The sequence below is a fragment of the Sus scrofa genome, chromosome 8, assembly GCF_000003025.6.
Source record: "Sus scrofa isolate TJ Tabasco breed Duroc chromosome 8, Sscrofa11.1, whole genome shotgun sequence".
NCBI classification, from domain to species: domain Eukaryota; kingdom Metazoa; phylum Chordata; class Mammalia; order Artiodactyla; family Suidae; genus Sus; species Sus scrofa.
The window spans coordinates 78,752,695-78,779,640 of record NC_010450.4 but is presented as its reverse complement, the minus strand read 5'-3'; the positions used below and the strand labels follow the sequence as shown (position 1 = coordinate 78,779,640).

Below are 26,946 nucleotides of genomic sequence, written 5' to 3'. Positions count from 1 at the left end.
AGTGTTGGCTGAAAGAAAAATGCCTGATGTAAGAGTTGTGTGTTTTCGTTTTATTCAGGGACCTTACTGAGGACTATAGCCCGGGAAACAGTCTCTCAGTAGCTCTGAGAGGACTGCCCCAAAGAGGTAGAGAGAGGAGCAGGCTGTGTATGCTTTCGGCTACGGTGTACACACAGTCAGTCCTCCTGACAGTCATATACACCGTCAGTCATACAATAAAATATTCCTGCTAGGATCACATATCTCAGTTAATGATTTTGGTGCTTTTTTAATGTATTGGAGGATGCAAGAATCTGGGTTCATTTAATTTTTCCCCCCTGAGATATCTCTATCTAAGGGCCCTGCTTCTCTCAAGCACAGGGTCCCTTATCCCATTTTTTCATCCTGAATGCCTTTCAAAGTCAGAGACTTCATTGACGAATGGCTTGATCCTTGTAGAACTGAATGGTAGGCACCCCTCTTTGTTTTACCTTCGCATTCTCAGTTGCTGGTGAAATGGAGAGTATTTCCCCGGTGGTTTTATCCCCAAAAGGGTGAGGTTCTCTTTTATGAAGAGTAAACATTTTCCTGTTTTCTTTGTGTGACAAATGACTACCTAAAATGCAAATGTTAATGCATATTTTATCTGAGTTTGTAATTAGAGTGCAGCTCCAAGCAGTGATTAAAAAAGTCCTCTTTGCTCCTGCAATCTTCGTGCACTGTTAGGAAGAGGTGGGCTCTCACGGAGCTGATTGCTGGTCCTTTTCTGATTAAGAGACAACCCTCCAAAAGCAGTGCTTCTGGCTTTTTTCAAATCCCTCTGAATGGCAGGCAGCCTCGCCTCCTTTTCAGAGATCTTCCTTGTCACAGGGATAAATGGTGGGCGTGACACTGCCTAATGATGCCTGTGATCATGTAAAATAGCCCCTGATTAAAGAGTAGCTCAGTGGTCCTGCCTGGGTGCATTATTCTCCTGGGAGACCCGTTATTGGGGGGTGGGGTTGAGGGAATTCTCTTTCATATTCAGGAGATAAATTGCTCTCATCAGAAGACCCTCAGTTAGTTAAAGGCAATTTAAAATGTGCTTTTCTCATTTCAAGGGAAAAAAATGCCAAAAAAATTTATCTGTTTCAACTAGGAGGAAAGAGAAAGGAACATCTCAGAAGCCGGGCCTCAGGCCGGCAGCTAGCAGCCCTTTGGGTCTTTGCAGTCCTTACATCCTTGGCTTAGGAAGGACAGATTCTCTTTGCGGCTACACAGGTGACTGTGGAAGAAACTCTTTTCATGTATTGAATATTCATTTCCTGTAAAGTTGCAGAAGAAACTATTAGTAACTGCCTTCCCACCTTGCACCAACCTGCTAGTTATTTGTCAGCCAGGTGACTACAGACCTCAGTTAAGACCTAGCAGAATTTAACATTTGAGACCTAAATCAAGTGGAAAAGCTAGAAAGGCATTGCATCTTGTACCTTTCTCATCCCCTGGGTGGGGGGGTGGAGAGGAGGTGACTGTACTTCTGTGTATGGCTCCCATTAGATTATGAGGTGACCAGAGCAGGAACCAAGATCTCTGCTCCTGTGCGTATGGCAGCTCTTGCAATCCTAACACTGTAATAGCCTTCCATTAATACTCAGAGGTGAACAAGTTTGCAGGGAGTTGGCAGTGACAATTAGCATCGCATATGCTCTTCTCCCTGTAATCAGTCAATACTCGTGAAATGGCTAATCCATATTTCTCACCAATCAACTCTAGATCTTAGCTTTTTCTGACCATTCAGCTGATCCATCTCAAGGCGATGTTGCTTTTGAAGGTCAAAGAGAGATGAATATGCTAGGATCTGGAGATGTTTAATAGATGTTCTGAGTGGGAAGGTCCTGATGAACACCCCAGGGCTCAGTCAGAGCCTGTTCTGAGGTGACTGATGCTGGAAAGATGTTACCGGAATCTGAGTTCTTGTTCACAGAGCTGACAGTGAATTTCATGAACACACAGGCAGCAAGCAAGCAAAGTCTTTATTACAGGAAAGCAAACAGCTCTCAGGACAGGCTGGAAATGGGAAGAAGAGTCCCCCTCTCCGTTGTCCTATAGGGGTTTTTATCCCTTAACGATGGGGGGTACCAGTGTGGGGTCCAGAAAGATGTGGTTTTCTCCCATTGGCCTTTCCCAGTTACCTATATCAGTCCTTGTCCAGTAGGGGTCTTAGAAGTGGAAATGCCCCGTAAGCTTTATGGTTTCTTTGTGTTTCTCTTGCTTAGACTGAGAGTCACCATTCCTCTCATTTTGTTTGTATTAGTTGAAACGTGGGTGTAGGTGCACTTCCTATAGTAAACAAGGCCTGTGGGGATGTTATTCCCTCGAACTCTTAAGCCACAGATGTCAGCTGATGACCATATCAAAGAATGCATCGAAGGCCATGCGCCTACACTAACTCCTGAGTTAATATCCTGCCTCAACTCCACATGGGCAACAGGAGGGTCCACCTTGGAGAGTCACTGCTTGTTAGTCAGATTTGACACATCTTCTTTGTTCTTAGCTTCTTGGCTTGGGCTCTGCCCAGTAGTCCCTCTTCCCCAGGCCCCTCCTGCAGCTCTTCTAAAGGAAGAGAGTAAACATCCACCAGTGCTGGCTGATTGGAGAAACCTCTCATCTCACACACGTAGGACCTTTCCTCTGGAAAATCACCAAAATATTTCCAACATAAAATTAATTTCTCAAAATCCTTACACAGGACTGAACTGAAGAATGATGCTGCTAGGTAGAGTTGTCAGATGCAGATTGAAAAAAAAAAAAAAAAACCATGTAGAGGACATATTACACTAAAAAATGATTTGTTGTTTATCTGAAATTTAAATTTAGCTAGGTGTCCCGGATTTATCTGGCAATCACAGATTCAGGTAATGTTACGAGAGAGAAAGAAGATTAAAGAAAAGGAATATTGCTGCTGATAATTGGAGTGGGGAAGAGGGGAGACACAGTGAAAGCGTTTCCTGATGCCTGTGACTGTGGGAAAAGTTGGCCTCAGTCCAGTTTACAAGAAATGAGAAATTTTCAAAGTTAGGCTAGAAACTATGAGAAGAGGGAAATGGGTAGAAAATAGGTAGACAGTAGGAATAAAGATGAAGGATATTGGGAAGGAAAAATTGTACATTATAGCAGAAAGGTTCTCTATAGATTCCTTGATCTGATACCTTCATTTCCCCTAGAAGGAAATTAGACCTGAAATATTTAGAAGCTAAGTTTCCTGACCACATTTTCATTGTCATTTAGACGCAGAACCAAGAACAGAAGCTTGGCCTCTCTCTGACCCTTCCGTTCTGAAAACCTATACAATTAAGACTTGGACATACCACGAGTTCACAGTTGGTCCACATAAAATCAAGTACTTTTGGTTTGGTTTTGGTTTTATGGCCACACGTGCAGCATATGGAAGTTCCCAGCCAGGGATTGAATCCTATGCCCGCAGCTGCAGCAACCCCAGATCCTTGAACCCATGGTGCTGGTCCATAGATTGAACCCTTGCCTCTGCAGCAACCTGAACCCCTGCAGTTGGATTCTTAATCCACTGTGCCACAGCAAGAACTCCCCAAATTAAGTACCTTTTATAATGGCAGCTAATGAGCGCTTTCTCGGGTAAAAGTGGTTATTAAAGAATTTGAAGTAGCAGTTACCAAAAAACTTCTCAGCCTCAGTTACTCCTTTTTCCTCCTGTAGTGGCCATGTTCCCAATGTCCTTAACATATTTCCCTGACTTTCTTGGACTCCTAAAGGTGGCTTCCCTGTTTACTTACCTGTAAACAAAGGGAGTTTGAGTTAAATAATATCAGCAGGACCTTCTGTGACTCAAAAATCTGTATTGTCTGAATCTCTCATAAGAAATTTGCAGTCTTGGAGTTCCCATCATGGCTCAGTGGAAACAAACCCAACTCGTATCCATGAGGATGCAGTTGGATCCCTGGCCTTGCTCAGTGAATTAAGGATCCGGGGTTGCTGTGAGCTGTGGTGTAGGCCGGCAGCTACAGCTTTGATTAAGACCCCTAGCCTGGGAATCTCCATATACCATGGGTGCTGCCCTAAAAAGACAAAAAATAAATAAATAAATTTAAAGTCTTGTTGATAGAAGACATACCCATTTAAAATAGAGCTCATTATAAAACTGGTCAAAAATTAATTTTAGTGAACTAAAATTCAGCACATTTAATATAGAAAGTAGATGTTATTAGGCATAAGGAAAGAGTACTTTTTTTTTTTTTTTTTTTTTTTTTTTTTGGCCACCACGATGCACGTGGAGTTCCCTGGCCAGGGATCAGATCCAAGCAGCAATTGCAGCCCAAGCCACAGCCATGGCAACTTCGGGATCCCCAACCATGTGCCAGGCCAGGGATCAAACCTGTGTCTCAGCACTCCCAAAATACCACCGATCCCATTGAGTCATATCAGGAACCCCAAGAGATAATACTTTTTTTTTTTTTTTTTTTGTCTTTTTGCCATTTCTAGGGCCGCACCTGTGCCACGTGGAAGTTCCCAGGCTAGGGGTCTAATCGGAGCAGTAGCTGCCGGCCTACACCACAGCCACAGCAATGCAGCATCCGAGCTGCATCTGCAGCCTACACCACAGCTCATGGCAACACCAGATCCTTAACCCACTGAGCGAGGCCAGGGATCGAACCCACAACCTCATGGTTCCTAGTCATATTCGTTAACCAATGAGCCACGACGGGAACTCCAAAGAGATGATACTTTTAATGGGAGTGAATCTTTTAAAGAATAGTAGTTGAACTTAACCTTGAAAGAGCAGAAGAGGAGTTCCTATAGTGGCTCAGTAGAAATGAACCCAACTGGTATCCATGAGGACACAGGTGCGATCCCTGGCCTTGCTCAGTGGGTTAAGGATCCGGCATTGCTATGAGCTGTGGTGTAGGCCAGCAGCTCCAGCTCCAATTTAGCCCCTAGCCTGGGAACCTCCATGTGCCATGAGTGTGGCCCTAAAAAGACAGAAAAAGAAAGAGCAGAAGAGTATACAGACTAGGGCTGGGGTGCAGTCAGAAGTAGAAAAAGCATGAACAAGATATGGAAATAAAAGTGATCATGAAATGTTCTAGAAATTAAAACACGGGCTATAGCATAAAATGTGTGCTTGAAAATAGTGTTAAATAGTACTTCTGCAGTCTCCACTGTCCTGTACCTTCTGGCCCCAAATTCTTTTACAGTCGTAACTGAACCACTCTGGCTAGTCTTGTCTATTCATTCCACTTCCTAAGGAAGCTTTCCCAGAATCCTACAGTCCACTTCTCCACCTGACTGAATAGAAAGTAAATCAGCAGCACATAGTCCCTCTTGTGACATGTCCAGAATATGGCTTAATAATGTTGTTAAATTTTATTACTTCTCACATGCATGTAACTTATCTCCTGCTGCTGAAACTGTCTACCTCAATTTGAGACTCAAATCCACATGCTGGGGCTCTAACTCAGCCAAGGCTCAGATGGAAACTTGAATCCACTGTTTTTTAAACTAGAATTTGGAGTTCCCATCGTGGTGCAGCAGAAACGAATCCGACTGGGAACCATGAGGTTGCAGGTTTGATCTCTGGCCTTGCTCAGTGGGTTAAGGATCTGGCATTGCCATGAGCTGTGGTGTAGGTTGCAGACGTGACTTGGATCCTGTGTTGCTGTGGCTGTGGTGTAGGCCAGCAGCTACAGCTTGTATTAGACCCCTATCCTGGGAACCTCCATACGCAGCAGGTGTGGCCCTAAAAAGACAAAAAAACAAAAAACAAAAAGCAAAAAACCTAAAAAACAAAAAAACTAGAATTGTACACACCTGGTCCTAAGACTTACTGAAGTTCAGGTTCTTTATATCTCACCACAGAAGTAGTTCAGTGAGCAGCAAAGTGATAGGTAGGAAGTAGATTTATTGAGAGAGAGAGAGACAAAGCATGGACTATTGCATAAGGTGAGAGAGCAGCCCTGGGAGAAGCACACTCCACAGACAGAGTATGAACCCTCTCAGAAGGGAGGGGAGGGAAAGGAGGGGCCCTGAAATATGATGAGTGAGTTTTTAGGGGCTGGGTAATTTCATAGGCTAATGAGTGGGAGGATTATTCCAACTATTTTAGGGAAAGGATGGGGATTTCCAAGAATTGGGGCACCACTCACTTTTTGGCTTTTTATGGTGCACCTGGGACCTGTCATGGCTCCTTTGGGTGTGTCTTTTAGCTAATGTATTACAATGAGCAATGAGCGTATAATGAAGCTCAAGGTCCATTGGAAGTCGAATCATCCACCATCTTGGACTTGGTTGATTCTGATGAGTTTTTGTCATATCCTCAAGGGCTATATCATTCTCTTAAAGGTTGTGCCCTGCCCCCTTCCCTCCTGTTTCAACAGAAAGGAATCTACAGATCACGTGCCCCAAACCCTTAGCTTTATGAGAGAACAGAGCTAGAGCAGTTAATAACTTTCTCAGGGTTACTGTCATGGTCCCTGCATATGGGTAGGAAAAATAATTTATGGGAGTTCCCACTGTGGCTCAGTGGTAATGAACCGGACTAGTATCTATGATGACACAGGTTGGATCCCTGGCCTCACTCAGTGGGTTAAGGATCCAGCGTTGCTGTGGCTGTGGTGTAGGCAGGCAGCTACAGCTCTAATTCAACCCCTAGTCTGGTAACGTCCATATGCACTGAGTGCAGTCCTAAAATAAATAAATAAATACATAAATAAATATCGGACTCATATAGGGGTCAAAAGAAAGAAGAGTTTATTGAGAATAGAATGGAAATGCTGCTACTGCATTGAGAAGAGTTTAAGGTGAGAGATGCTGTGAGTGCAGTGGGATGACTTCCTGATGATCAGGGAGAGCCAACCCCAGGGGATCATGTGTATTTTTATAGTCCAGGGGAAGAGGAAGTCTCAGGGCACACTTGTTGACCTGCCGATTGGTTGGGGAAAGAGAGGTCTTAGGTACACTTGCTGGTTGGTTGGAGGTATATAAGGCCTTATAGAGGCCAGGTGAGGAGTGGGCCACTTACCCTTCCTAGTAGGGGCGGGAAGGATTAGGCAGGTTGCTCAAGGTGGGGGAGGGGTATGATGAGGGTCTGGTCATTCTTGTCTTGGCTTTGAGTTCAATCTCCTTGAAGGGGCCTTGAAGCCCAACAGCTACCAAACAGATTTTAAGCATCAGAATCCAGTTCACCTCACTCTCAGGAGTGCTTTTTGTTTTGTTTTTTTCTTTTAAGGATGCCTCACTCTTTCTTATCTTTGCCTGACAATATAAGAAAAATTAGCTGGATTCAAGGTGTTGGATTGTCCACCTCTCTGTAGCATGCCTTTCTGTCTTTCCTGTTCTAGGAGTAGAGTAGAAGGAGGCCCCAGGAGTCAGAGGACTGGCTTTTTTCTAACCCTGCCACTGCATTTCTTCAGGAGTCACCATCTGCTCTAAGCTTCTGTTTCCACATCTGTGAAGCGGGGTGGGCATGGGGTTTGGCACCACGTAAATCCTCGGCCCCTTCTCCTTACAGTCAGTAACTCAGAGATAGTTGGAGATTATGTGGACATTTTGAGAGTTCAAGAATGTTCTGTTCTCCCTTCCTTCTTATGAAGTGTTTCCACAGCATCTGCCAAGAGTAGAAAAGTATAAGCATGTGTGGGAATGGGGCAGGGGGATGGTGGGCTGATGCGATGGCGCTGAGCCACAGTGTGTGACAGCCCCGGTGGTTCCCCTCTCCTGCCCTTCCCTCTCCAGCTGGGATGTGATGAAAAAACCAACCAACTCAACAGAATGACGGTGCACTTGAGGCTATAACGAATCTTTTTGGTGTGGGATGCTCTGTCTTTAGTTCTTATGTGGTCAGTTTGTTTGGTGTTTATGTCCGTGAAGCGTAGTATCAAAAGAGCCAAAAGACCGGACTCCTCCAGGGTGTCCTCAGTGACTGAACAGAGGTTCCTGAGGCGTTGTGTGAGAAAACCTCGGCAGTCCCCCTTGAGAAGGGAAAGGAGTGCGCCCTCTTCACCTCTTTTTAAGTGCTGAGCCTACCCAGAAGGATGTGTGTTTTCTAGAAGGAAAAGCCTGCACTTTTGGCAGCAGAACTGAAAAAGAGAAATTGAGCTTGACCTATTTCCTTAGCAGTGCGAGCCTTGCATTGTCCTCTTAGGCAGGATGAAAATCCTTGAACTGGGAAACTGGCAGCTGCAATCAGACACTTGCATGGAGAGAAACATCATGAATTTTAATAGGAGTGCTCTACTGGGTGAGGTTGGGAGAGGACAGAGAGCTGGAGCTGCCGAGATAAACAAAAGGAGCAGAAGGGGGTTTAGTGCGTATAGCAGGTATGAGAGGAATATTCAAAGTATTTATCCCACAACGATGTCGATGACTTAAAGGGGAAGGTTTGCGGAACTCTCGTGAAGTGGAAAGGGTTATGAATCTTCCGTGATTATTAATCCCACTGTAGCGAAGACCTAGATGGGCGGGTGTCATGAAAGGTGACTTTGTTAGCAGGAGCGGTCCTCAAACACCGCATCAGCAGTGCCCAGGAAGTGAGCTCTGGGAATCCGGTCACCACCACTTGGATGAAATTGCTTCCCTCTTGGACCTGCCACAGGCAGGCATAGACACACATGCATAGAGCGGGTTTCAGGACATCCTTCCTATGGCCCTCTTTGTGTACACAGCACGTCCCCCTCTGAGTCACCACCAGCATCCTGTTTGTTCTGGGGTGGAAGGGTTGGAATCTGTTCCCATGGTCAGATCTCTTTGTGCTGCAGTTGCCTCTTGCCAGTCATATTACTGAGGTGGTCTCTTAAGAAGGAAGAATGTAGAGGATGTGTCCAAGAATGCGTGCCTTTTTATAACAGGGTTCTGTCCACCTCTTTAAGACGGTGCCTGCAGAGCCACACCCAGACCAGGCTGGTTGTGTTTGTCAGACGCTCAGAGAGCTTCTGGGAATTACTGCATCCGAGAGCCACTTGGTTTTTTTGTTTACATGGCTCTGCTTCATTTTACAAGGGGGATTTGCATCTTTCGCAAAGTAGGAAGGTGATCATTTCTGAACCTGATTTTTCTGAATGAATTTTGAAATCACTTTTACTAAGTGAAGATGGCACTTAATACATTACAGGCTTTGTGCATCAAGTTCCTCTGTTGGTGAGATTACTTAGCCTGGGAATATTTCCCAAGAGCATGCTGGCTGTCGTTCTGAGTGCTATTGGGGAAGGACTTGAAACCACCGCATACCACAGAGACGTAGCAATTGCCATTTCAAAGTGGGCTATTAAAGATGGAGCTAGTTTCTTGGTCTGTGAGCAGGTTCTTCTCCTGTAGAAGGGGAAGGATATGAGTGATGTTATCTCTCAGCATGGCAGTGGGGGAAGGGCAAAGATTGGTTCCAGGACCTGGGGCAGGTAGCAAAATCTCCCCCGATGCTCAAGCCCGCATAGTTGGCCTTCCACATCCATGGTTCCACAGATTCAGCCAATCACGGATTGGATTCACGCAACTGCGGATCGTGTTCTAATTCTGTAGCATTTATTGAAAAAAATCTGTGTATACATGGATCTGAGCAGTTCACACCCCTGTTCTTCAGGGTTCAACTACATTATATCCTTTTTTTTTTTTTTTGGTCTTTTGTCTTTTTAGGGCCACGCCCTTGGCATATGGAGGTTCCCAGGCTAGAGATCCAACCAGAGCTGTAGCTGCTGGCCTACGCCAGAGCCACAGCAACACGGGATCCAAGCCTCGTCTGCAACCTGCACCACAGCTCATGACAACGCTGGATCCTTAACCCACTGAGTGAGGCCAGGGATTGAACCCGCAACCTCATGGTTCCTAGTTGGATTCATTTCCACTGCACCACGATGGGAACTCTTCAACTGCATTTCTATGATGAGGAATTGGAACTCAAGTCAGCACAAGGCATAACACGTGAGAAATGGAGATGAGGATCAGGGCTACTCTTTACCAACCAAGCTGTGAAGAAGGACTGGTCCTTGGTCCCCACCCAGGGCTTGTCACCAGCCCCTGGAAGTGCTGGTACAGACTTGGCGTTGTTGGGCCCAGGCCTCCCATTGTGAAGGTCTTGTATTTAGTCTTTAAAGCTATCACCACAGGAATGTATGTAGTTGTAGTGTATGTAACTTTAAATCACTTGCTGCCCTCCGTGTAGCATAACATGATCATCCGCCAGTTTTTCCATTTCTTCTCCTTCCTCCCACTTCCGTCCTTAGCTCCTTCCCTGTTCTCTGTGCAAACTCTTCCTGAACATAGCACTCCTGACACTGGGGAACTGGGTTTATCTTTGTCCTGATTGTAAGCTGGGGGGTGTTCCCTTCAAGTTGTCTAAATTGCTAGAACTAAACCAGCCATGGTGGTGGAGGATAGGTGGGTGGAGTTTCTTGTCGTAATAACATTGGCTCATATTTGGCATCCTGCTAGCGTTCACATCTTTACTCCTGTGCAGCCAGGCCACCCTCTGTTCACATGGGTTTTCTACCTAAGCTCCCAGGTGTCTGTGGTCACCACCATGATGTGGTAGTGAAAGCTGCCACCTATGAGCCTAGTGCTGTGAGCTGCTGTGCCTGGCATCCCCTGCTTCTGCTGTTCATCACCTCGTTCATTTGAGAAATGTTCCCGGTGTGTCTGTCCTCAAGCACAAGGCTGGTGCTCTGGGTACAAGAGGGAGAAAGATAGACACAGTTTCCAGGTGCTGGAGGTTTTCCCCATCCCCCTCTCTGCTCCAAGCTCACGCCCACCTACCTGAGCCCCCATCTTGACATTCCATCTGGCCTTAGCCACCTGCGTAGGTTTCCAAGATACCTTGCCACACCACAAGGATTTAAGTGTAACTTCTGTTTATACTAATGAAGAAGTAATGCACCAAGACGTCTTCCTGGAGAGAGGCTGAGAGGCCCTAAAGCTGCGGTGAGGCCGGGTATGGTAGTTCAGGTGCCATAATGGACTGGAAAATGGCCAAGGAAGAAGGAGGCTCTTCTTTTCAGGCTAAATAACAGCCTCCTTGTTGGGAAGGGAATAATAATCAATCCCAGCTGGAGAAAAGAGACCACATTCCCTTTGCTTTTCCATTCAAATCGAATCTCGTGACACGAGTTTCTGACATGAGTAGCATTCTTGCCCAGACTTGTGGCCCCAGGGAGAGGATGGTTATTTAAGACAGCTGGCTCCCCATGCAAGGCATATAACTTGATGATAAATGCTTACAGACAACTTCCCTTTCTTGCTGGTCCCAGTCCCAGTTTAACTGACACCCCTGGAGATTTGCAGAAAAATACATAGATGTGTCTTTGAAAGAGTATGTCTCTGGATGCAAGAAAAAGATAAGACATTCTACAGGCATACAGTTCATCTGTACTTCCCAGCTGATGGAATTCTTCAGGGAGGGCTTCCTTTTATGCATTCCCTGTGAAACAGAAGTTTCCTGTGCCTTTAAAACCCGTCTTGTGTTACAGTGTACAATAAATCTGACATAGGATTTTGTTTTTTCTTCTTTGTCTTTTGCAAGGAACTATTCCTATGAATTCGGGATTTTAAGTCGTCTTGCAGATTTTATTCTGAAAGCTTAGATAGAGCTCATTTTTAAGTGTTAGTCATTTAAAAATTCTTTTTTCCAGAGTTTAAACTTCTTGGGGTCAAGAAACCCTGTTCTGGGAATAATAGTTATGCCTAAATCTCTAGATCTAAATGGCAAGCATTTGCTGCATATTCCTTTCTCCTAATGGGAGGTGAAGACGGTGAGCAGAGAAGGAACTGATTCACACGTGCTTTCTTCCATCTGAGAACCTAGTCACTATATGGGTTATAATGTATAAACTAAAATGAACCTTCTGAGAAAAGAAGCATTTATTTGAAAGATTTTGGAAGTACTGAGGGTCTGTATAGAATTTAATCTTTGCAGTCAAGGGTCATAGTGTTAAATGGTACAATGAGAATCTTTCAAAAACAAATTTTAGGAATGAATCCATGAGTTAAAAAGGGGAAAGGGTTAATTAGAAAAACCAAGACCTGGCTAGGTTTCAAAATCAATACTGAGCGAAAAAAGCAAATGGCAGGATGATATATTTAGTGTGCTTTACTATATAAAATTCTTACAACATACCAGACAGTATTCCTGGTTGTCTATAATACAAGGTCTAAAAACATGACTTGGAAGGACCCAGCCTAAGTATTTGATAGTATTTTCCTAGGGTCTTGGAGGAAGAAGTCAGGCAAGAGGGAGAGGAAATGGGGTTTGGCACCAGGAACAAAACAGATTTTAGCTTATGTTTTAGTTCCATATATTAAAGGCATCTGGGGCAAACATGGCAAAATAGTGTTTGTTAACTCTGGGGGCTAGGCATTATCTGCTATGCTCTTCGGTCCTAAATATGTTAAATTACCTTAAAATGAAACAACAACAAAAAAAATTTTTTTACCTTCATTCTAAAGTTTCCCATAAATGGAAGAAGACAGGCTCAAATGCACAGTCAATAGATGTAGCTCTTCTGTGGGCATTTGCTTTTGCTTTTTTTTTTTTTTTCCCTCGCTTTTTAGGACTGTACCTGCAATATATGGAAGTTCCAGGCTAGGGGTCGAATCCGAGCTGTAGCTGATGGCCTACACCACAGACATAGGAACATTCAATCCGAGCCATGTCTGCAACCTACACCATAGCTCACAGCAACACCAGATCCTTAACCCACTGAGCAAGGCCAGGGGTCAAACCGTGTCCTCATGAATTCTAGTTGGGTTTGTTAACCGCTGAGCCACGAAGGGAACTCCTGAATTTTTGATAAACTGATGAATCTAACTGCTGAGTATCTTGCTTTAAGTCCTCCTAAATAGAGGACTTGATCTAGCAATTTGCTAGATTAAGTTATGTACATGTTAGTGTAACAAGTTTTGGCTGTGTTTCAGGAACAGGTGCCTTTTCAACAGGAAAATCTAATTGTGGTATTTGCCTCAGCCAATATCACTTTCGTTTTAAAAGTGTTGCCATAAATAATTCAAACGGATGGCATGCTTTCCATTTCCAAATAGCCACAGGCATGTCACTTATTCAGAGGATTTCTTTGGCTGTAAAAGTGAGACCTTCATCTGCTAAGAAGACTGTGTTGGAAAAATTTTTTTTCTCATTTCTTTTTATGTAAGAATGATGTTGGTTTGAAAACGAAAATTTTGATTCCTTGTCATGGTGAAAATAGATGCAACCATGGAAATAAAAATCTTAGAGTTTCTGCAGCACAGAAGACGTCCCCACTTATTGTGGACTCAAATCTAAGCTGCTCACTGGGCTAGACCACAGCTCAAAAGTCAAAAATACACAAGAGGAACTTCATCATTAGATGATGTGACATTTGGGCACTAAAGGTTTTCTTCTTTCCTTCCAGTCAAAGCTTCTAACCTTCACCCAGTTTACTCTTGTTTTACATTTAAGTTTCCAGAACCTGAAATGTCTCTCCTGCATGTTAAATGCAGCAAATTAGAAGTGAGCCAAGGGGGCTGCGAGAAGAGTAGATGGAGTGGTCCTTTGGATGCAGGAAGTTCAGACCATGATGACTAGGGAGGAGGAAAATAATTGTATTAAGATGAAAGAAACATTAAAGACAGACATGATTCTTTTTTTAAAAATAGGGATGACTGAAGTTCCCACTGTGGCATAACGGGATTGGTGGCATCTTGGGAGCACAGGGACGCAGGTTTGATCCCTGGCCCGCACAGTGGGTTAAGGATCTAGCATTGCAGTAGCTGCAGCTTAGGTCATGACTGTGGCTCAGATCTGATCCCTGGTCTTGGGACTCCATGTGCCATGGGGCAGCCAAAAATGGAAAAAAAAAAAAAAAAAGTAGGGATGATTTTCCTACAAACTGAAATAGTCCTAGTACATTAGAGCCTGTAACGGTGTTTGTTCTGGTAGTGCTGTGGGTTAGTGTTTTCCAGAACAAGCATAGAATTAACTGACCATGTTTTTCCATCCCCCTTTCACCAACAGTTCTCTTAGTCTTGATTCCTTAGTCTTACTGCCTGGATGTGCTTATTTATCATGTGCTAAACCCTAGCCAAAAGAGTAGACTAGTTTGATGATGGATCTTTGTATGCAGAGAATGAATTTCTGGAAAGTGCAGCAAGTTTTGCCTTTATGTAAAAATCTTAAAGGTCACCATATTTATTAATACATATTTATACTCTTAGAATCTCCAGTCTGGCAGAAAATAGAGTCCTATTCTAAAACCATATGATTCCCCCTTGTGCTTGTAATTTGTTTTTAGTAAAAGTTAGCCAATTTGTTTCACATCAGTTTCAGAAGCTGTCCACAATTCCCTCAAGTCTAGGAGGTTGGCCTGAACTTGTCCTGACCTCATGGCATTACTTAACTCAGAAGCTGATCCTTTAAAAAAAGAAAATCCTAGATGTACACTTACATACTTGCCATTCATATACTTCATAAAAGCATGACCTAGAAAAATGGCCTGGATATTTGGGTTTTAGACAAATGTAAAAATGTCTATGACTTATCTCACTAAGCTTGCTTATGCCGTTTTCATAGATTGTCAATCACACAGTTTTCTTCTTTAGGGAGACCGCGTGGTCTAGTACAAAGGGTAAACTCTGAGTCAGACAGGCAGAGTTCTTATCTCAGCTCCTCCCTCACTGGCTGTGTGACCTTGAGCAAGTTCCTTCACCTCTCTGAGCCTTCATTTCTTTTTGTGTAAAATAGGAAAAACCATGTCCACATCACCTGGTTGTTTTGGAGGTTCAGTGAAACCGATGTGTAAATGAGATGGTGGTGGATGCTGTGTAGCTGGGTGTGCCCTGCTCATTTCGTTCCCTTTCCCTTTCTGTTGAAAACAGAAAAATTTGGATTAGAAAAGTGTCACCTTTATTTTGGGTCTCAATGGCCTCTTCTGTAGCACTTAATGATTTCGTTACTTGTTTCTTATTGGAAGATGTCCGAATCTTAGGGAATCTTAGTCACATCTGCTTAAAAACATTTCACTCCCACTTCAGAATTAGAGGAAAACTCAGGAGAGTTGACGTAACAGATTTCCTCTGACTGCCTTACTGAATTCTGAAATTTTGCTCCAGGAGTTGTTGGCGCTATCACGGCTGAGTTTGGATCGCTGCTGTGGTGTGGGTTCTAGCCATGGCCTTGAAACTTCTGCATGCTGTGGGTGAGGCCAAAAAAAGAAAAGCAAAAAATAAATAAATAAACTGAAATTTTGCTCTAGCCTCTCTCCCTTGGTAGAAAGCTCTGGAATAAGGTTTGAAACTTTATTTCCTTCAAGAAATAAAACTGGGGCCCTCAGTGGGGGCTATCAGAGGATCAGCTTAGAAAGTATCTCCTTTAAAAAAAAAAAAAGAAATTATCTCCTTTATAGGAAGAGTAATCATTATCTCTCCAACCAGTATACATTTGGTAGCTACTATCTGTGAATTTTTCAAGGTCTTTGCATCCTATTATTAGAGGTATTTCCTGAAACCAAATGTTTGGCCTCAGGATTCTGTGATTAGTCTTGACTGGTGAATTTTCTCTATTACGGGCAGGCCACAATGGGAAAAGGAAAGTTAGGTCCAGTATTTTATAACGAAAGCAAACTAAACGGAGGGAGTTGCCTGCAAATACCACTGAGAAGCCCTTTACTGTAAGTTCTGTCATCTTTTAGCTTCAGTTCTGTTTCCATGGCAGCCACAGGGTTGATGAGTGCTGGGCTGAATGGTTTTACAGGAAGCTGAAAAAACATTGCTATTCTAAGTAGCATTCTTTTTTGCTCTAGAAAGCAGTCCTTCCCTGACTGTAGGCCAGCCAACATTTTCCTGGGAACAAAGCTGGCTATTTCTGCTGATTGTATTCTGGAGTAGGGGGGGAAGAAATGGGAGAATCCGAGCCCCTGCTTGCTGACTAAATACTGAGAATTCTTTCTGGATGTTGTTCTGGCATTTTGGAGGAACCAAGTGACTTATTTCTTTGTTTGGATATGATTTCCCTGTTCATTTTAAGCAGAACTTGCATTCCAGAGAAAGAACTGGTTAAAAAAAAAAAAAGGGGGTGGTGGTGTGTGTATTTGGGAGAATGTTAGTTATGGTGAAGTCAGTCTGCTGAATTTATAGCTTTCAAATATCTATTCAGGTGGTTTTTGTTTTTTTTTTTTTTTAATTGTCCTCTGCTCACAGTAGAAACGGGAAGATAATGGCTCAAGCAGTTACTAGGTTATCCTTTATTGTATACTAAAATTGCTTCAATTTTTTTACATCATAAAAAAACTTACATTTCTGTTTGTTTACATGATAGAAAAATTACATATGGTAGCATAGTCTGGGGGGTTCAAAATTAAATGCAGTTCTCTTTTGGCAATTTATGACTTGTAATGTGAGCATTTCTTGGGAAAGGCAAAAGCAAGGATGTCAACATAATTCCATTAAAGGCCTATATAATAATTTCAGTCCTAAGTATAATCCGTTTCCTGAGCTTTTTTCCCTCCTCGCGCTCCTTCAGATCCTCTTTGGAAGCAAGATAGGAAAAAAATAAAAAGTTATTGCTTAGCTAGTCTTCAGTGGAGGCCACCTTTTAAAGCCGAACTCTGGTAGTGAAAGCATTTGATTTCAACAGGAGATGTGAACTTTTGTTCTCTCCCTCTTGCTCTTTTCTTTTATATGTACACACAAACACAGTTAAAACCAAAGAACATCCATAAATTCCAGCATGTATTTTTTATTTCTGATATCCACTATGCCATTATTTATTTGATAAAGAGAGATCCTTGTTCCAAAAGGGAGACATTTCAAAGATGCTAAGATTTTGACCCTGACTCTATTTAGATAAATTTAGTTTGAGCTTGTCTCTCACTGAGATCCTGTGATGTTTCTTGTGCATTTTTATCAGGTCTCCGAGATTTTCAATAAAAATATGCTTGGGAAGTGTCTCAAGAGACCCTTATTTAAGAGAACTTCGAGTCTTTGAATGGCACCAAATGGCAGGCTTTGTTCCAAATTGCCCTGCTTTAAATCTCCTCTGCCAAATGGTTGTAGTGGTAGATTTTATAAGGAATTTTTCTCACATCACCTGGAATAATGATGAGATTTAATCCCTAAAAGAGCATGCATAATCTAAGAGGAGCATTTTAAGGTGTTTAGAGCCAACATTTGATCACCAGATATTTGCCGACTACCTCCTATAGGGAGCCATAGGGTTTGACATATGTGGTCAAAGAGCTTATAGATTATCTTGGCATAGAAAACATCATAAATCTGAGAACAAGGACTACCCTACCTGGTAACGGGTTGATGGGAATTAATGGAAGGAATGTGAGATGGAGCCTCTAGGAAGGGCCATGTGGAAGGAAGGGACCCAGGATGTTTCTTTAATTCAACAAATACTTGTTGAACAAATCCTACATGCTAGGTGCTATATATGGTGCTAGAATTCTAGGGATGACCAAGGCAATGCTTCTACATGTGCAGAAATCACACTGGAGAGAGGACCAGGCAATTGCCTTAAGGATAACATCTCTGTTGGGCAAATTATGGAGTATGAAGATAACACCTGGATTTAAAGGGCGTGGAGATTTTGTTGACGATGATTTCTTTGGGAACATACGAAGCTGAAACTTGAGCGGAAAGAAATCCCAAATGGACATTGCTATCTACCCACTTCTCATAGTGTTCCTTTTCTTCTCTCTCTCAGAAAAAATGTGCCCAACTTTTCTGACAGCAGTGTCCTAGAATATAAACAAGCTTTTCTCAGAAACTAAAATCTTTAGACTATAGATCATTGGAGTAGGAAGTGATCTTAGAGAAATCCAACCTGCTTTACCACTAACTCATCTGTAATTATGAAAAGGATCAGAAATACAAGATTCCCAGAGTGCTAAGGGGTCAGGAAACGGAGACCTTCTCTGGCTCAGAATGCGAGTGTCCAGGGGCGATGACATCTCTGTGCACTCCCCCTTTTTTTCTTTGGAGGAAAGAGCTTATTATGCTCTTTGTTCATGCATAGTATTTTCATCAGACTTCAAGCCTTTGTATGTGTTTCTGTATCCTTCAACAGAAACCAAATAGGGAAAGAAAACAACAAAAAAGTGGCTGTGGCAATCTGTTAAGCACTAGCACTGAAATTATGGCTGTCACCATTTCACCCTGACCTAATTAATCTGTCCACTAAAGGGTAGAAAAATTACTGTTTTTAAGTGACTCGCATTCATTTGGAAAACACAGACATGCTCCTGTAGATGCATTATTTCTCAGTTGGATGTTTCCCCATTAGATCCTGCTGATGGCTTTAATTTTGTACCTTAGCAGAAGTATTACTTTGGTTTGTCTGTGTTCATTTTGCTTTCATAAGCCGCATAACACCCATTATTCATGAAGAGCTTCTTGCATTGAAGAAAGACTTCAGAAGCAAACCAAAGAGGTCTTCTAAACAGATATGCTTTTTCCTCACCCTTGTTAAGAATGACTTTTGAGACATTATTTGTGGTATTGATAGCATTTTTATTCTGAGTCAGACCTAGTGACATGGCCCGTAACTCAATGTTAAATGCCAGTTTTAAAAATGTATGACAAAAGGAACAGATCACCAGCATTAAAGAACAAGAAATGTTCTTTAAATGTTTTTTTAAAAAGCCCCCAAAATAGAATTATCTAAGTGTCCAAATGTATGGAATATTCTAAAATTATTGAATATTTGAATTAAAAAAATCAGATGTTTTTCTTTCTTTTTCTTTTTCTTTTTTTTTTTTTTTTTTTTTTTTGTCTTTTTGCCTTTGCTAGGACCGCTCCCACGGCATATGGAGGTTCCTAGGCTAGGGGTCTGATTGGAGCTGTAGCCACTGGCCTACGCCAGGGCCACAGCAACGCAGGATCCGAGCCACTTCTTCAACCTACACCACAGCTCAGGGCAACGCCGGATCCTTAACCCACTGAGCAAGGCCAGGGACCGAACCCGCAACTTCATGGTTCCTAGTCGGATTCGTCAACCACTTCGCCACGACAGGAACTCCCAGATGTTTTTCATCATGTTATTTTTTCTTTGGGCTCCTTCATTCCTGTACCAGCCAGGGCGTTCTTCTGTTACAGCATTCTCCTATTGTAACGTTCTGAGTGGTAATTACTCCTCTTCTTGTTCATCTCTACCACTAGACTGTATGCTTCTTGTCTTTTGTTTATACCTGGTATGTGGCAGGCATTTGATTAATATTTGAATGAGTGTACAGTAGTGATTTAATGTGGCTTCTGTTGGTGAGAGAGAATTATTTTAGCTTCCATCAGACCCTGGGCATTTTATCAGCTATTTCACTTTGAAAAGTATCAACTGAGTTTGGGGCATTATGAGGAACAATTAAATATGCATTCCCATAGGCTTGTGAAATTTAAGCAGGGCAGGTAATGGAGGCCTAGTATGACACAAATATAATTTCAGCATAAGATTAGATTGGTCTGCATACAATTCTGTGTTTATCTACAGTATCTTAAAATGTTGACACTTAGGGAGTTCCTGTCGTGGCTCAATGGTTAGCGAATCAAATTAGGAACCATGAGGTTGCGGGTTGGATCCCTGGCCTTGCTCCATGGGTTAAGGATCTGGCGTTGCCGTGAGCTGTGGTGTAGGTTGCAGAAGTGGCTCGGATTCCGCGTTGCAGTGGCCCTGGAGTAGGCTGAAGGCTACAGCTCCGATTAGACCCCTAGCCTGGGAACCTCCATATGCCATGGGTGTGGCCCAAGAAATGGCAAAAAGACAAAAAAAATGTTGACACTTATAGGTATTGTTTACATATATAGATATAAACCAATGTTTGCTTTGATATATTACATTTAAGTCAAATCTTTTTTCATTTGTAATTATTCTAGGGAACTGTTGGTAGAAACTTTTTTTTTTTTTGCTTTTTATGGCCACACCTTTGGCATATGGAATTTCCCAGTCTTTACACATCAAAGCTAGATCTGAACCACATCTGCAACCTACACCACAGCTCACAGTAATAACAGATCCTTAACCCACTGAGCAAGGCCAGGGAGTCAAACCTGTGTCTTCACAGATACTAGTTGGGTTTGTTAACCTGAGACATTCTTTAATATATGCATATAAACATATATATATATATATATATATGTATGTATTTGTATTACATGAATCACATTTTTGTACAGAATTTCAGGGAGCTTAAGATATCTTTATTTGGGGGGCACTAATTTTCCACAAGTGAGGGCTGTCAGTGGAAGGTTTCCAAGTTGTCAGTGATTTTTTTTTCTGGGAAATTATCTAATTTATTGAATTTGTAGGAAAGCATGCTTTTATTATTTTGTTTATACTTATAGAAAAAACTATCCATTAAGCTAAATTTAAAAAAATATTCGAGGCCATGAATGAATGCAAATGAAGGAATAATATGTACCAGCTCCTTTTACACGCTATCATGTTTAGTCCCTAAAGAGAAAATGAAACTGCTTTCTTGCCCATTTTGTAAACAGAGAAACCAAGCCTCAGAAAGGTTAAGTATCTTCCCCAAGGTTCTACTGTATTAGAGGGAGGAGGCAGGCTCAGCAGGGTGGTCCTCTGCTTCCAGCAAACACTCTTGCTGAGCCGGTGCTTCCTGGGCTGATACCATATTTTAAATAATCCTGTAAGCGAAAATCCTGTACAATGAAAGCAAAAACAGAACTGAAATCTGCTCATTTCCCTTCTGTGTTTTTGGTTTTGCTTCACCTTTAATCATACACATCAACTTGCATCTCTGCCTCTTGGGCTTCTGTTTCTAGTGTGTCGTAAGGTTACAGTTTAAACATAGTAATGGCAAGGGCACAGCAGTCCATGTCTGTGTTGTGAAAAATATGAACAGACACTTGCATTTTAAATCAGCAATAGCAGAGGGAGAGAAGTTCCCATTCATTTCTTATTTGCTCATTATCAGCACGTCTGGTTGGTGGTTTTTTTTTTTTTTTTTTTTTTTTTTTCTTGGTACCATCTGTGTTCCTATCAATTTTCTTCTATTGACTGGTCAGGTGCAACCCCATGAAGTAGTAACAATGCTAGCTTAAAAGGTTTTGATTTTTCTAAAACACTGTATAGGCTGGATAGCTGCTTCCTACTTTTACAGCCACGAATGTTTATCATGCAGGCTGTGGGACGCCTGCAGGCACATCTTATTTTCCTCCCCATGCATTCTGCCCGCAATCACAGATTGCAATTTCACACTTTTTTTCCTCCTCAAATCTGCAGTAGCTCCTCCCCCTGCCTCACTTGGAGCTGATGACTTTGCCTCAGTTTTTTCAGTGAAGTGGGAAGCAATTCACCAGCTCCCCAGGGCCTGTCCCCACCTAGCAGCTCCCACCTGGCTCCCTTTATTGTCTGACTGTAGGCTCATTCAAGTGGAGCCCTTTTACCTGCAAGCTGATCCTGTTGGCTCTCAAAGGGATGCAGTGCCAGCAACTCCCTTTTTTGCATCACCATTTTTGTCCCACTAGATCATTTCAACAGCATAGTAACTTCGGTTATTTCTCTCTGCTTGAAAGCGAGCTCTCTTTTAACCACAGACTCCCTTCTTCTGCCACCTTCCTAGTCCTCTGCCCCACTTTTCCAGTCAAAACTCCTTGAAAAAGCTGTCTGTACTCAGGGTCTCCAATTCTTCTCCTGTCCTCTGTTAAAGGTGCCACAGTTAGACTTTCTCTTCAACCACTGCACCAAGACTACTTCTGATCTTCAAGATCCCAGGAATCTCCATGTTGTTCAAGTCTGTAGTCACTTTTTTTTTTTTTTTTTTTTTTTTTTGGTCTTTTTAGGGCCGCACCCACGGCATATGGAGGTTCCCAGGCTAGGGGTCCAATCAGAGCTACAGCAATGCAGGATCCTTAACCCACTGAATGAGGTTAGGGATCAAACCCAAAACCTCATGGTTCCTAGTCAGATTTGTTTCCGCAGCGCCACGACAGGAACTCCTATAGTCACTTCTCAGTCTTCACCTTAAGTGGCTTGTGGGTAACACTGACCCAGCTGAGTGCTCCCTCCTCCTGGAAACACTTTTCCCTCCCTCCCTCCCTCCGTCTGTCTGTCTGTCTATCTGTCTGTCTGTCTGTCTGTCTTTCTTTCTTTCTTTTTCGGGCCACATCCATGACGTATGGAACGTCCCAGGCTAGGGGTCAAATTGGAGCTATAGCTGCCAACCTACACCACAGCAACACCAGATCCCAGCTGCATCTGTGACCTAAAGCACAGCTCATGGCAACTCAGGATCCTTAACTCACTGGGCAAGGCCTGGGATTGAACCCAAATCCTCATGGATAGTATTCAGATTTGTTTCTGCTGTGCCACAACGGGAGCTCTGTTTTTATTTTATTTTATTTTTTGAAGCACTTTCTTAGCTTGGTTTCTAGCAAGCCATAAATGCTCACTTTTCTTCTTCCCTCATTGGCTGTTCCCTTTCGAGCTTCTTTGCCGATTTTGCTTCTTCTCCCTGACCTTGTAAAGTTGCTGTGTTTTGGAACTCAGGCCTTAGACCTCATCCCTCTGTTCTTTCATTTCCCTAATTGATCTCAATGTATTAAATACCATTCATATGCTGGTGAGTTCCAAATTTACATCTCCAGGCCAGATCTCTTCCATGAAATTCAGATTCGTTTATATCCAACTTGCCACCCAGCACCTCCACCTGGATGTTTAATAGGCATTTGACTGTTCCTGTTCCAAATCTGAATTCATGAGCATCCTCTCCACCCCCAGCCTTGCCATCACCTTGTGCTCTTCCATTGGAGTTGATGGCAAGCCCATCCTTGTAGTGGCTCAAGCCAAAAACCCTGAGCCATCATGTTCTTCTCTCATGTCCCGATGTCCAAGGGGCAGTGAGACCATCCTGGCCAGGCCACTCTCATTGCCTCCAATGACACTGCTGTCTATTCTTGCCACTTTATGGTTTAGTCAGATCACAGTGTGATCCTGTGACATAAAAGTTGTGTGATGGCAGGGCTCTGCCCTGAAGCCTGCCCAGGTTCCCCGTCTCACCCAGAGGAAAGCCACAGTCCTGACCAGTGCTGTCAAGGCCCCACACAACCTGCTTGCCTCCCTTACCTTGCTGACCTCTTCTCCTCCAATGATTCTTCCCAGCTGAGTGTCCTTTCCAGCGACCTTTTCCTGTGGACTTGCCAAGGCTTGTGCATATTCTGTTCTCTCTCCTGGAACACCCCCTGACCCGATATTCATGCAGCTTCTCCCTTACCTCTCTTATTATTTTGTTCACATGTCACCTTTGCAGTGAAACTATTCAGTATTATAGTACTGATGCCCACATCCACTCTCCCTGTCCTTGCTATCTTTCTCTGTGGCACTTAGCACCTTTTGACACTGCATAGATTCACTTACGCATTTTTTGGCCACCCCGAGGCATATGGAGCTCCCAGTCCAGGGGTCAGATCTGAGCCACAGTCACAGCCTAAGCTGCAGCCGCAGCAATGCCAGATCCGCAACCCACTGTGCCGGGCTGGGGATTGAACCTGAGTCCCAGTGTTTCCAAGATGCCACAGATCCAGTTGTGCCACAGTGGGAGCTCCCACTTGTGCACTGTATGCATCAACTCACACTTGCTTCATGAAGGCAAAGATTTCTCTCCTTTACTGATGTCTCTATAGCACCGAGCATGGTGCCTGGCACATAAGTTCTCAATACAAATTGGTTGAATGAGTGGAAACAGGAGTTTAGTATTTTATGAGATATGTCAGTGTCCTGAGTGTATCTTAATAAAAGAGCATGTCAAAATACATGTTTATCTCCGCATATCATTTATTTACATGACACATCAGTTCTTGAGAGTAGTGCTGACTCATTTGAGGTAAATCTGAACCTCTTTGCCAATTATATAATATGGTAAACTAACCAAATATGTGTTTAATGACTAGAAGCTGAGTTAAATCAATGCAAACATTTTATGCAAACTGTGTTTGGAAAGCTGAACTTATATTGACAGGTGAAACCATTAAACAATTGATTAGGAAGAACTAAGAATTGCAGGGGGAGGGGGATTAAACCACCTTTTTGATCTATTATATTCCCTAGACTTGAGAAATACTTTTACTCCACCTAATAGGCAACTTAATTATTTACTTGGGCATTTGTTCTAGTCAAATACCCACTCATTTAGTATCAGATGAAATATTTTATTGTAATAAAATCAACTAAAAATAATGGACTTTTCAAACAGAGACATATAGGTATAGTTTAGAAAATTCAGGGGTTTTTTTTCATGCTACATTGATTACAAAAACAAATGAAAAATTCCTTTTTCGAAAATGGATTAAACTTTGGTAGATATATCTGTTTTATTTGGCCAAGGAAGTAAAGTTGGATTCATTTCCATTTAAGAGCCATTTATTAGGTATATGGGTGTAAAAAATAAATAAGTTGGATATTTGAGAGAAATAAACACCTGTAAAACAAGGTAGGATGTTGGAAAAACTATAAAAGTAGAAAGATGAACTCTGGAATCCCACGTGAGTGGAACATTGTGGTGTTTAAAGCAAAGACGTGGAAGTGGAGGGACTGTGTCTGAGTTCCTATGCTCCTGTTCCTTACCTGTCGGGGCCAAGTTGTACAATTTAAATCTGCTTTTTTCCTTTGTGGTAATGGAGTGGTAATGGTATCAACCTCATGGCCACTGTGAGGATTAATACATAGAGAAGGCAGAGAGACATTTCAGAGAGATTAAACGATGGCTAAACTCTGTACGTCCCAGACATAAGTGACGGTGGAGGAGGTGGCAGTGGCGATGGCATCTGTGACCCGCTTTCTGGGCCTGAGAACTCAATTCCAATAGGAGCAGCTCCATACCACGCCTCAGTTCATCCGGTAGACGTGTATTAAGCAGGAATATCGATGTCAGCTACAACCCCCTCGTTTTGTTGTTCTGAGGTCAGGAGACAGTGTGTGGACACGCTTTGCAAAGAGTGAAATGTTTGAAAACGTGTGCTATTAAAAGAGTTTTTCATTCTGACTCGGTGTTATGGCTGAGGCTTGTTGACTCTTATTTCACTTCTCATGTTTCTAATTTATTTCTTGAACATGATTTTTTTTTTTTTTTAGGTTACTTGTCTGCAAGACTTTTTTGGTGATGACGATGTTTTTATTGCATGTGGACCTGAAAAATTCCGTTATGCCCAAGATGACTTTGTCCTGGATCACAGTGGTAAGACATTCATTGACCATCTTTGTAACCCTGAAGTGGAGGATTAGAATTGTCACTTGCTGTGAGTGAAGTGGTTTGGGGTGTTGAAGATGGCATTGAGAGGACTCTTTGTGAGTTAATGAAGTATGTACCTAGTTGCAAAAAAAAAAAAAGCCATAATTCAAGTATTTATGTAATTTTCATTTTTTAGCAAGTTCATTCCATCTCTTTTTACTGCTTTGTTTTGCCTCAGAAGTGGATTTCCTACCTTGTTCCCGAATGGTGCCTGGCTATGCCACCTTAAATATATGGATTGTGTTGAACCCGAAACAGTTCATGATACATTTTCCATTCCATAAAGAGATACATAAAAGGATAGTAAGTTGTTAATAGTGATTGTCTTGGGTATCTTTTTTACCACAATGCTTTTTTGCAACTTTTTAAAAACAAAAACATGCATTGTTTGTATATGCAGAAAAAATAAAGCTATTTTCACTGATGGGATAAGAAAGTCCCTTTCTCTTAATTTGCCCCCCCCCAAAAAAAATGGAGTTTTCAGCTAATTAAGAGTAATCTCATTGATTTCAAAGGTTATTGATTTGGGGAATATTGCTCTACTCTGCTGTTTGGAATTCATGTGAACCTATTACAGTATTAGTGGTTATTTTAGTTGATAGTGAAGGCACCTTCATCTTTAAATTAGATAATATCATACAGATATAACATTTTATCGGGAAGAGAGAAGTTAGAAATGCAGTCCCATTCTTTAATTTCATGGAGGAGGAAACCTGGCTCTTCAAATACTAGACCTGTGGTAAAGCCCCTTCCAGTTGTAATGATTCTGACAATCCAGAATTAGAGAAACATCAGATGAAAACAGTGATCCACAGACTTTTAGGAATTCAAGAGGATAAATTCTGTGGTACCAAACTTGCTCATGTAATTCTTTACTGTTGCCCACTAAGTCAGTTACCAAAGGGTAATTTACCTGCTTTGCCCAATGCTTGGGGCTCATTTATCTAGTCTTGTTTTTCTATTTTGTTTTTTTCACTGCTGCCAACTTTCTTCAAGTGTTTCTGTACTGTCTTATACTCTGCTGCACTGGCCCAACTTTAGATTAGTAATACCACCAGAAAGTCCTAGAAGAACTGCTGATGTCATCTATGCTGATACTCTCCCCTCTTCTCATGGGTTGACTGAAAAATGTGCATTGATGTCTGACCTGTATTTTGCACCTTTTTTTATTTTAGCTTAATATCATGTCATAATATTTCTTTGATGTCCGTATTAGTCATTTTGAAAGTTGAGACACTGAAGCTCAGTAATCTAGGGGGTGAAGTTAATTTGGATGACAAAGAACAACAGCCTAACTCTGCATGTACCAGGTCTTGCAGTCCATGCTTTACATGTGCATTGTAAATTTACCTAAGCTATTTGAACCATTCCTAGTTTTTCGTTGTTTTGTTTACTGATGAACTCCAATAATTAGAGGTGCCTGACTGACTTCGTCCCCCTAACTACTTAACCTTCTGCAAACTGGGGATAATAATAGTGGGCTTTTGGAGTTCCTGTCATGGCTCAGTGGTTAACGAACCTGACTAGGAACCATGAGGTTGCGGTTCGATCCCTGGCCTTGCTCAGTGGGTTAAGGATCCGGCGTTGCCGTGAGCTGTGGTATAGATCGCAGACACGGCTCGGATCCCGTGTTGCCGTGGCTGTGGTGTAGGCTGGCAGCTATAGCTCCGATTAGACCCCTAACCTGGGAAACTCCATATGCCGCAGGTGTGGCCTTAGAAAAGACAAAAAAAATTTTTTTTAAATAACGGGCTTTTCGTAA

The 26,946-nt window shown here is 42.4% G+C and overlaps 1 protein-coding gene across 9 annotated transcripts in view; it reads left to right on the top strand.

Moving 5' to 3' along the window:
- The window catches only part of DCLK2 (doublecortin like kinase 2), a 174,669-nt gene that overhangs the window by 75,269 nt on the left and 72,454 nt on the right, over nt 1-26,946 (top strand). For all 9 annotated transcript variants that reach the window (XR_002346402.1, XM_021100647.1, XM_021100648.1 and 6 more), the window contains exon 3: nt 25,028-25,130. Coding sequence is in view for 8 of the 9 variants with exons in the window: in XM_021100647.1 (XP_020956306.1) it covers nt 25,028-25,130 (103 nt within the window). In the remaining variant the exon portion in view is untranslated. The remainder of the gene's footprint in view (nt 1-25,027; nt 25,131-26,946) is intronic.